At 43.1% G+C, this 12,354-nt stretch overlaps 1 protein-coding gene across 7 annotated transcripts in view; it reads left to right on the top strand.

Moving 5' to 3' along the window:
• LOC125721462 (NACHT, LRR and PYD domains-containing protein 12-like) overlaps nt 1-12,354 on the top strand; it is a 360,988-nt gene that overhangs the window by 64,408 nt on the left and 284,226 nt on the right. For 3 of the 7 annotated variants that reach the window (XM_048997380.1, XM_048997379.1, XM_048997377.1), the window contains one exon: nt 1,790-1,963. The exons of the other annotated variants lie outside the window; for them this stretch is intronic. In XM_048997380.1, the coding sequence (XP_048853337.1) occupies nt 1,790-1,963 (174 nt within the window). The remainder of the gene's footprint in view (nt 1-1,789; nt 1,964-12,354) is intronic. 7 annotated transcript variants of the gene reach the window in all.

Genomic DNA, 12,354 nt, shown 5'->3' with positions numbered 1-12,354 from the left:
ATGAGCTCATTTCAAATTTGATGCCTGCTACATGTCCCAAAAAAGTCGGTACAGGGACAACAAATGGCTGAAAAAGCAAGAAAGTTTTAAAAGATGCAGCTGGGAGAACATCTAGCAACTAATTAAGTTAATTGATATCAGGTCTGTAACCTGATTAGCTATAAAAGGGATGTCAGAGAGGCAGAGTCTCTCCAATCTGTGAAAGGGTGTATAAAGAGATTGTGGGATACTTTAAAAACAATGTTCCTCAATGTGAGATTGCAAAGGATTTGCAAATCTCATCATCTACAGTGCATAACATCATCCAAAGATTGTGAGAAACTGGAGATATCTCTGTACATAAGGGACAAGGCCGAAGACCTGTATTGGATGCCCGTGGTCTTCGGGCCCTCAGACGACTCTGCATCACTCATCGGCATGATTGTGTCAATGACATTACTAAATGGGCCCAGGAATACTTCCAGAAAGCAGAGTCGGTAAACACAATCCGCCGTGCCATCTGCAGATGCCAGCTAAAGCTCTATCATGCAAAAAGGAAGCCATATCTGAACATGGTCCAGAAGCGCCGTCGTGTCCTGTGGGCCAAGACTCATTTGAAATGGACTGTTTCAAAGTGGGAAAGTGTTCTATGGTCAGACGAGTCCAAATGTGACATTCTTGTTGGTAATGAAGGGCGCCGTGTCCTCCGGGCTAAAGAGGAGGGAGACCTTCCAGCGTGTTATCAGCGTTCAGTTCAGAAGCCAGCATCTCTGATGGTATGGGGGTGCATAAGTGCATAATTATCATATGGGTGAGCGACTCTCCGAAGCCAAATCTATGCAATGTATTAAAGAGGAATGTCCAACTGACTGTCAGATGCCGTTTCTGCATCTAATGATGTAATCATGGGTTTAGTATGGGTATGCTGAGCAGCATTGACTAAATTAAATAATCTATGGATGTTGTCCGAGGCATGTCTTGTCTTGATGAAATCTGTCTGATCAGGAAGGATTATAGTAGGAATGACTGTCTGTAACTGAGTGGCGAGAGCTTTTATAATGATTTTCAAGTCTGTATTCATTAGTGAGAGTGGCGGGTAACTGGAGGGTTGTGTTGGGTTTTTATCAGGTTTCAATAACACTGTAATGGCCGGTAACTGGAGGGTTGTGTCGGGTATTTATCAGGCTCCAATAACACTGTAATGGTCACTGCGCTCATACGTGATGGGATTTGTGATGCATGTTTAATTCCTCTTACCAGTCTACTGAAGAGTGGAGATAATATGTCCTAAAAATGTGTATAGATTTCTGCAGGGTAACCATCCGGTCTGGCGATTGGTTGTTAGGCATTTGGTTGAGGACCTTACGGAGTTCTTCTGATGTTAATGGTGCATCAAGCAGAGGTGGAGATTTCAGGTGTAGGGAGTACAAATCCAGACCAAGCTTTTGTTTCAACAAACCAGTTGAGTACTTTGTGACTGTGACTCTTTATATTCCTCTGGTTGGTTGAAACAAAATCTTGGTCTGGATTTGTACTCTCTGGACCTGAAATCTCCACCTCTGTCATCAAGGGCATCTGCTGTTTCATTGGTTAATATGGGTAAGTCTAGATTATTTTTAAATGATTCTATATCAACTGGGTCTGGTTCTTGTTCTGAGAAGTATAGGTTCTTATAAAATGTTCAAAAGAGGTTGTTAATTTTGCATGACTATTGAAATATTTATTAGAGGAGTCACTTTTGCTTAAAAGTAATGCTTGTAATGGTCAGGTGATCTTATTTATTGTAGATTTTTTCCCCATCTTTCTGCAGACTGTCAGGCTGTAGAGTCACAGAAGAAGGCTGTTCTTCCCTGGCTTCAGCTCTGAGGTCAAACCCCTCACACCTGAGAGAGCTGGATCTGAGCTACAATCACCCAGGAGATTCAGGAGTGAAGCTGATCTCTGCTGTACTGGAGGATCCCAGCTGTAAACTGGAGAAGCTGCAGTGAGTACAGAGTGTGTGTCTGACACGCTACAGATACTTATGCATGTATGTGAAGAAGAGGCACCAATAAATAAATGGATACAGCAGTACTATGTCATTCTGCTTCTCCTATAGTGTGGATTACGGTGGAGAGTGCAGGACCAGACCAGGCTTACAGAAATGTAAGTGTCTTTGCATGTTTTTATTAATAATACCATGAATACTATATTTTGGTTGTATTCACACAATTGTTGTGATGAGTGTGGCTTTTTGCACTGTGTGTAGATGAATTTCCATGTTTTTGTTTAGGTGAGTTTCATGTCATTTTAGACAAACATCCAAACGCGAAACAAAATATCAGAATCATCACCAAAAACACTATCAATTCATTTAATTGTTTTAAAAAATATTTTTTACAAATGCTTTGTAGCTGCTCGTATTGTCTTTGTGTTTGTGTGGGAGTGTAGGATGGTTAAAATATATTCTGATGTAATTATACATCTTTAATTTCACAAAAAAAGAATCTTTTACATTTGTTCTTTTTTGTTTAGTATTGCCCTAAGATGGCACCAGGGGCAGACTGGCCATCGGGAGCACCGGGACATTTCCCGGTGGCCTGACGGTCGTTCTGGCTTGCCGGCTGCCGCTGTGCAGACTGGTGATAGGCTGGTGTGCAACTACGAATTAATTGACGGATCTCTCAATCTACGAATCAGACAGTGGCGGAGGGAAAATTACACTCCCACATGTCCCAACGTCATCGACGCACTGCCTAATATCTGGCTATATCCAGAGACAGGGTAAATCTGACTAAATCGTTCAAAAAATTGAGCGTAAACGCAGAGGAGGAGCAGAGAGGGAGCGTATAAAAAGGAAAAAAGCCCTGGCCGCAGACGCAGCAAGCTGCTGCAAAATCCCAGCCATGTTCGCCAGTAAGGGAACAGGTTGGTCAAGATTACATTTACATTATATTTATAATAATTTGGCAGACGAACACTTTCATCCAAATCACTTAGATAATCACAATAGATAAAATTAAACCAACAAACGAGCAACAATATGTAAGTGCTGCTGTGCTGTGTCAAGTTTCGTTTCGTCTACATGTAGCATATTTTTTATATAATAAATGAAAATGAATAAAAAGTAGACAGAATAGTGTTAGTGGGTCAAATTGTTTTAAATAATAAATAAATCAAGTAGATGGTATGGAAAACAGTATTAGTTATTTAGATTTTTCATTTCTAGTCTACAATATGTAGCCTACAATGTTTGTTTGTTTATTTATTTATTTTGAAAAGGTGACGAAGGAAGCGTCAGTAGCACTAGTGCTGCAAATGCTCCTGCTGTTGAGCTAGAGGTGTTGGACAGTTTGAGTCAGAGCAGGAACCTTCAGGTAAAGTTTAAGATAAGCAAAACTAAACATGCAGGCAGCAGGCTATACTTTTTAAACAACATGTGCTTTTTATGATTTATAAGATCAGTAGTAGGACTGTGATTTTGGGGACATACAACTGATGGCTGCACAATTATAAATACAGATTATTGAACACGCTTATTTCATATTGCAGAGCAACTAGATGTGCAGAGTGAGAGAGAGAATGATTCAGGGAAAGGTGAAGGAGACAGTGAAAGCCTTCATATCTCTTTTGATTATTTTGCCCATCCACAGTCTAAGGATTTAGATTTTTTTTTAAGTATCACCCAATTCAAACATCTGAAAGAGCCATTCCTGATGTATTCCATTCAAAAGATGGCACAAACAGAAAATGGCTGACATACAATGAAAGTAACCACTCCCTATTCTGCTCAGTATGTCTTGCATTTGCAAAACCTTTAGGCAGTGACAGTGCATTTGTCAAAGGAGGTATGCAGGCCTGGAAAAATGCCCATCAGAGAGTACAGGAACATGAGAGAAGCAGTATCCATAGAGAAAGTGCTGAAACCTTTTTTCTTAGAGTCAACAAAGCAGATATCCATACCCTTCTGACTGATAAGCAAATGACCGTCCATTGAGACCAGGTTAGAAAGAGAAGGCAGGTCTTGGAACGTGTGATTGATGTAGTGAAAGTTATTGGTAAATGTGACTGCAGCAGCAGAGGTGGCCTGGGAGTGGAGTCAAATTCCCGGCCTGAATTATTGTCCCAGTCCGCCACTGATGTCGGCCACAGTTAGACCGACTGATTCCTGCAAACGTTTAGCTTCTGTAGGGAGCTGCCCAATGGCGGAATCCAATGGCGCAGCCGAAGGCTGTGAATGCGTGTCGGTCCTTCCAAGCGCTCCTGGGAATTACTTACCCTTTTTAATATACAAGGTATTCTTTTAGACACATCTGACTCCATTTTATTAAAGACCTTTATTTCAGGATATTGTAGTCATGACGTTTATGTTGTTCGGATTACTTCGAGACTCTCCTTTAGATTACCAACTCAAGTTTACCCCTGACGAAGGAGTCCGCCAGATTCGCCTCGGCCAACAGGGCGATCCGTGGGCTCGTTCCACAGGGTTTGTCTTAGAGGTACGGAAACCGCCACCATTTAAGACAATGTCAGCCTCTGATTATTCGGGTCCCTCGACCTATATAATTACCCAAAGGCTCAGTGTCTAGCAATTCCTGAGCATGTTGGTGCCTCAGAGATTAAGCCAATGTTTACCCAAACCACACGTACGTCCACCTCAGAGGCTCAGCCGGGGGCAGCCCATATCATAACATGTGTCAACCTCAGCGGCTGTGAAGGCGCACCTTTTCTTGCGGTAGTTTTGTACGAGGTTTACTTTGGGCTCGTCTCAGGGACTCGGCCGATGCCGCCCATTGTCTTACCATGTGAGCGTCTCAGGGACTATGCCTGGTGCCTAGGAACATAGTGTGTACGCCCCTCAGAGGGTAGACCGGTACCTTTCATCAGCATGTGTTGACCTCAGAGGTTAAGTCGGCCCGTAACTGAGCGTGTGCGAACTCCAGAGGTGTGGTTTTGGTATCCACTTAACTTAACTTGGGCAGTCGAGTTTGGGACCCGGATAAAGGGGATTTAACCCAGAGGCTGCAAGATAGTATTTACCACTTTGGGCTTCTATCCTGATTTGGACTAATCTGGAAAGTTTATAAAAGGTTAGCAAATCAGACAGTCATGAAGTAATCAAGACAACATTTATTAAACATACTACAATATACAATTATTGACATGTGGCCACATACTTGTAAATACATTTGGACAAATACAATATTAAACAATCACTTTCCGCAGAACTCAGCTGAGGAATGTATCTGAATACAGATGGACTTTCGCACAGTTCTCTGTGGGAGCTCTGATTACAGAGTGACTCCCCGAATTCTTCTGAGGCCCTCCCTTAAGTATCCAAACCACGTGATGGCATGTCTCTGAAGACTGACCAATTTCGGTCAATAGTTAATTTTAGGGCCATTGCTGGCCTTGGTTCTCAAGTCCCCAGCCATTCAGATCACTTTAGGGGGCGGTCATAATTCCCTTGTTCTACCATGTGGGAGGCTCTCTCATTTTTGTAGATTTAGCCAAATTATCTATATTTCCCTTGGGGAAAGTTATACTGCCTTAAATCTGAGAGTTTAATATTCGCCATCTCATGCCCATTCAAACGAGACCAAACACGCGTGTATTTGTCCCTAACATCTATGTGTGGTGAGTTATCCTGTTTATAGTGGAAAAGGTGTCAGTGTATGGAGACTGACAGCTGTTGTTGCTGTGAGTTGACTGTAGGGCTCTGGTCACTCCGGGGTTGAAAGGTCTTGCTTTTTCTGTATTGCTCCAGTCTCTCAGGAGCCGGCAGGCCTTTGCCTTCCTTAAAAGGGATGGTTTGATGCGTGGAGTCCAGTCTTGCCTGGGCCAGTGGATCCTTTTCTTGGAGTTCTGAAATAGACTGATGCAGGCTGATCAGATTTGGGGCCTGCAGGACCTACAAGTTTTATGTCCTTACACTTCTGTCTCCGCAATCTCATGGGCTATGTCAGGGTTTAAGAGGCGGACTACACAGTAAGCAAAGCACAGATTATTGCCAGAGTTTTCAGAAACAATAAGACACCTGAGCTTCTTTTGCAAAATGTCAGACTTTAAGAGTTTTGTTAATTTGTCGTTTGGCCGCACCACCATTTCGATTATGAATAATCTGCACGACAAGCTCCAGCGTTTCATCGCTGAAAACATCGTTATTACTCTGAGAGAGGTTGTCGACCATCGATAGCAGATCATTTACATCGATCTCGCCTAACATGTATAGCTGTGTTATTAGTTACTGAATCCCCCTGCAGTTCCATCTGTATGATATCCCCCGGACCCGCTAAAGCGTTCACTCTGTCCACCAAATTTTGGAATGTCTGTAACAGACCTGTAGACATCTATGTCATCATGCTGAATTCCGTCAAAATGAAAGCGTTGCCTTATTTCAGTGTTAAACTGTGGTCTGCGTATTACATTAACATCACCATCAGCTGCACCCCCACCATGTTGTTGTACCACATTATCAATGTCCATAATTTCTGGTTCCACCTCTGCCGCCGCTCCATCATCATCATTTAAATCATTTAAGAAGTTTTGTAAAATGGGGTTAAATTCACCCGGATGCTCACCATTCAGTTTTGCAATCATCTGATGCAGTTCAGAGTGCATGGCCGATCTGTCATCGGCGTCAAGCATTTGCACATCGGTGTCCGGTCCGCTGTCGACCACGTGGTCGTCAGCCATTTCCACATTCATAGACACATGAGCATTCGGTAACCACCCGTCTACATTACCTATAGCGTCACCCATATTAACATAGTCCATAGCATCAACCGCTTCATGAGCTCCATTCTCATTTAAATCATTTATTAAGGCGAGCATGTAGGGGTTAATTTCAGCCGGTGGTCCGTCATTCAGTTTATCAATCAGCCGAAGCAGATCGGGGTTCAGCGGCGTTTCACCATCGTTGTCATCATTTATATGCATCCTTCTAGCCCCGTAAAAACTCCACTGCCTCCACCTTTCCCGGCTGCGCAGACTCCAGCTGGCCTTCAGGCTCGCTCTGTATGTCGTCGGTTGAGGTTGCTGTCGTTGCCATCTCCGCTTCAATTTTTTCAGCCGCAGTGATAAACAATTCATCATCGGCAGTGTCTTGGGGGACGAAAAGGATAAAATCAGTTTTTAAGCATTTCATACAGAAAAATCCACAATGCGGGTATGCGATATTGTTCCATGTACCGTTGAAACTATCCGTTCTTTTCCGCTTATGTTGTCGGTGGACAGTCCCTTCACAATTATCTCTGAAAATAACCGTCGGCGTGCTTAACAGTTCGGCGTCGTTATCTGCAACAGTGAGCATAAAACTTTCAGTCTTTCCACAATTTTTAAAAACGGTAAATCCATTGATATGCTCAAACTTACCGCTATTCCAATCCACTGCTTCACGGTGCTTACTCGGGCTTGACACCATGGAAAATTCTTGGTCAAAAGTCAACGCAAACGTTTTCATAATGTCACGGCTGGCGATAGCGGGTGAGGCGCACGGACGGGGCGACGGGCAGAGAGGCAGACAAGCAGGCAAAACCAGGGTAAACGGGGATTTATTCGTCAGACAGGGACTCGGAAACATAACAGACAGCTGGTAATGTCAATGACAGACACGGAAAGAGGGGAGACCAGGACTTAAATACACCAAAGCTGGGCAACATAATCGGACAGGGCTGGAAACAATCGGGGAAGCACACGTGGGTAATCAGGGGGCGTGGCACACATGAGGAGCGGACGGGTCGGGCATCACACATAATAGCTACAATTCAAACAATTTTAAAGTATGGTGAAAGAAATTTAACATACCTCCAGTTTGGCATTTCCATCTTTGGCGTTGTGAGCTGGTCGTCGATATCGATTCAAGTTTCAGTATTTTTGGTCGACAGCGTCGCCCTTAATATAGGGGAAACTTTTGGGGGGCGGTGGTGCTGGAATGCCCCCTCCCCGCTGTGGGGGTGGGGGTCACATGCGGTGGACCCACTCACCCGCAGGGTGGCGCTAGCGACCCGTCTTTACCGCCGGTCGAGTTATTGCCAGTTTTTAAAATGTGCTTTTGCCCCCTATATATCACGCGTATTAAATAATCATGTACGTCTACTTTAGCCACATTGAAATCATTTTATTTCAATTTTGTTCATTAATCCTTGTTTACGGGATAGTTTGTCGACTGCTTTAGTCCTCAACTTGTTTATCTTTACACTTAATTATTATAATTTGGGTTAATGATCGGTTTTTATTCCTTGTTTACGACATTAGTGGTGTGGGCGTTTATCGTGTGCTTTATTCCTTAAACTTTTATATATTTTATACATAATCATTATAAGCAGGGGGTAATTAATGGTTTTTTATTCTTTGTTTAGCACGTTGTCAGCTCAGCTGTTCTTTGAGCCATTACTGAGGCTGATACACAGTTGTTTAATTCTACCTCATTGCATAAATGGCATATATCACACTCATACTAATTTAAAATAACTTTATAACAAGAGTTCATTGCAGCCTAAATTATTGCGCGTTTCTACACCACCCGGCCTGCTGCTTGGCGATAAGGCACACCCCTCTGCCTGGCCGTCCTGTAGTGTTTAGCGGGGTGCTATAACAAAAGAGTTTGTTTCTGCTTAAATTCATGGCCGTTCCTACACCCCATCCTGTTGTGCTGATAAGATAACCCCTGCCTAACGGCATTGCCAAGTATTGCATGCGGATATGAAAGAGTTCCTTGCAGCCTAAATTCTTGGGGGGCTGTTCGTTCCTACACATTCAGCATACCCCGTTAACAACCACGATTAATGTTTTTCCACCTCTTAAAATAACTAAGGTATTAGTCTAACAAATGTTTATTGAAGTATGTTGCTAAATACCGTTCACTAGTTCCCACAGCTATTACATTAATAATAAACTAACAAAATACAAGTAAATTGTTTTTATTCCTTAAATGCTGTTTAAAAATGTTGTGTTAGAGATCAACTTTTATTTAAATTACAAATAGATTATTGTATACTATTTACAAATAAACATATAAAATATAGAATTAGTGTGCATTCTGCCAGGATGGCCGTCTGCTTCTCACGGTCCTGGCCAACGGTTAGCATCACGGCAACAATTTGACAATTGTTCGCCTTTTGACAGTTGCTTGACGCAACGAGCTGGCTCAATAAAGGCAATGTTGTGTGGATCTACGTGCATGCGCTACATGAGAGTGTGCCAGAGAGAGCGCATGCGCTCGTTTAAACAAGAATTAACCGTGTTATTCCCTGATTATTGCTGTAGAAAATTCTCAGAGCACTTTACTTTATTATTCACATTAGCAGAAAAGTGCTTAATTCCTTAAAAACATTATATGTGTTTTATTTGAAATAACAGGCGCTCCGCCAGTGTCGCCATTTTTAAAGGGGAGGCGGCGTGGGTGCGCATGCTGCAAGCGCCGGACTAGCGATCGTCCATTCCGCCCCGCGTTGTTCAAACAGAGTAGTCACATGTGGCAGAGCTCCGGGATCGCTTCGTCCTATTTCTTCTAAAAGTTTGCTGCTTACATGCTTTCTCCAACCTGGTAAATATCACTAAAGTCTTTCGTGTTGGTTAAATGTAATGAGTGCTCGCTTCTTTTAAAACGACGGGCTGTATGTTTATTGGTTTCGCTTGCGCTTGTTTAAATTTGCTCTTCTGCTTCTTTCTGGCATGTTTGTTTAAATTCACCCTGCTTTTTCTTTTAAAATAACCCTAAAGTTTTCCTTCTTTAAAACATTTTGGTGCTTTCTTCTATTAAAATACGCCTTGGCGCTTACTAACAACACGCGGCTACAGGCCGGATGGATGCCCCCGCTGAACGTGTGTGCGCTAGCTTGCATTCATCCTGCTATGTTTTTATTATTCCTTAACGTAATTAAAAAAAGCACATTAATAAAATACATGTAATGTATTTTTATTCTATTAAAGTTTAACGGCAATTACCCAAACCATATGGCCCCCTATCGGCAACACGTGGCATCAGAATCAAGGATACGCCCCCATCTCGCTTATGACGTCAGAAGCGGAGCAAAATTAAGCTCCGCCCAATGTACCACCTAATATCTCTCACAAGCGAAACCAATTAACATACAGCACGTCGTTTTTTAAAAGAGTACACTTAAACTCTGTACATTTTAACCAACATGTTAAGAGACTTTAGCAATATTTACCAATATTAGGTTGAAGAGAGCATTTAAGCAGCAAACTTTTAGGAAGAAATAGGACGAAATGAGCAAGTCCTGGAGCTCAGCTATATGCGACGGATCTGTTTCAACAACGCGGTCGAAATGAAAGACGGGGCCAGCGCTCGGCACATGCTCACTCACGCCGACGCCCATTTCAAATGGCGACACCAGCGGAGCGCCGGTTATTTCAAATAAACCCCTATAACCATACTGTTTTTAAAGTAATGACGCACTTTTCTGCCAATGTGAAGAATAATAAAGCCCTCTAAGCATTTCGACAGCAATAATCAAGGAATAACGCTGTTAATTCTTGTTTAAATGAGCAAGCATGGAGCTCTGTGCAACATATTCTCGCATAATGAATCTGCATAAAACTGAAAAGTTTGAACAAACTGAGGTCAGCGGGGAATCATTAGGCCAACCCACTTCTGTCGATAGCCGCTAATAAGATGAGAGAAGACTCTACTTAACCATGGTAAAAACATATTAATACCCATCACGCCTGTGAGCCAGCACTCAAGACGAGACGCACCTCCCCAGCGAGCAATGTCGTGCAAACGGACAACTTCGACCATCCCGACACCACCTGAAGCGACCACGCAGCCGGATCCGTCCTGTCCGCCCCTGATAGATGAGCATACTTTTGGACTGCTGCTGAACAACGCTGAAACCGACCCTCAGCGGACACCATCCTGGTCTCCACTGATACAGCCAGCGACTTTTGGACTGCGACAGTAGCACGCTTCATGGGGTCCATATGGTGACCCATGCCTTTCATCATCACCCCCTTTGAGTCCGACATGGGCACAATGGCCGGCCTCATTGGTTGAGGCTGTGGTGAACCCGCTTGTATTCTTGGGGGCATCACAGACCCCGTCACCAATGAACTCTCCGAGCGTTTTGCATCGACGTCATTGTCTGAGGATGCTGTGGATGGAAGCATCCTATGCTTTGAAGATAATCAAATGGGCTCTGGCCTGCATTCTGGATCGAGTAATCAAGGAGGACATGAAGGAGAACTGTGTAGGTTGCTCTGTGAAGTACCCCAGCCAGCGTCGGCACACGTTCCTGTACGACCCCGAGCCATTTTACTTCTAAAAGTTGTATAGAACGTATCACGAAAGCGGTAGTGGTGTTCAATCCTCACCCGTCGAAGTACAGGGTGCTGTTGTGGCCGTCATCTGTGAGCTTAAAGCTGAAATAAATGTACGGGAGAAATTGCGCGAGATGAAACGTGATGTTGAAGGGTCAGATTACGATTTGGCTATAAATTACGCATATAATGAATTCTGTCATTTGTACCCATGCGAACCACCCCAGGCTGCTGTGTAAACGCTGAACTATGCGATCAAAATGTTTGACAATTTTTTACATGCCTTCTAAATAAAATGAGTTGACTCAAACACTGTCATTATTGCTAGAGGCTCACAATGGATGACAAGCCCTGGAAACATGTCTATACACCATCAAACCCTGGGTCTTTTGGTGGCCCCGACCAAAAAAATATTACCTCTGGGGGCCTGGGGTCTGGATGAAGTATCTAACTTCAATTGTTTAATCAGAGGGGTAAAGTGCAGTAACTTAAACGGGCGTATGACAAATTAGTATAAAGTTTTAAGCCAACAAGATTTAATTTAGTAGTGTTTTGTTTTATTTTCAATAAATACACCCTGTCATTGTCTGAAGATGTTGTGCATGGGAGCATTACTGACTCTGCGATGAAAATTATCAAAGGAGCTCTTGCATGCGTGGTGGGTATTACTACGTTTTTCACCATGGCCAAGTACAGCCTTCTCTCATCTTATTGGTGGCTATCGACACAAATGGGCTGACCTAATGCATACCCGTCTATCTCGCTTTGTTCAAACTTTTTCTCGAGTTTTATACAAATACACCATGCTTGTGATACCTCCGCTGCTTGCGGGGGCCCATGTTGGGTTTAGCGGCACTAAGTCACGGTAATGATGCATCGCCGGTGTCATCAAACTCCTGGCTGTCAATGTCTGTGTGAGATCGGCCACAATTTGACAATTGTTCGCCATTTGACAGTTGCTTGCCGCGATATGCCTCAATAAAGGCAATGTTGTGTGTATCTACAATCATATGTTACAACCCAAAACAGACTCGTCAAAGTACGTGAATGGTGACCGGCTTTACCGTTCATTTTATTATTTTTGCTATAAAAGTATGGATGTAAGTAAAAAAA

The sequence above is a fragment of the Brienomyrus brachyistius genome, unplaced genomic scaffold (genome assembly GCF_023856365.1).
Source record: "Brienomyrus brachyistius isolate T26 unplaced genomic scaffold, BBRACH_0.4 scaffold33, whole genome shotgun sequence".
NCBI lineage: Eukaryota > Metazoa > Chordata > Actinopteri > Osteoglossiformes > Mormyridae > Brienomyrus > Brienomyrus brachyistius.
Note: the sequence above shows the minus strand (reverse complement) of the source record. Positions and strands in the feature narration are given on the sequence as shown.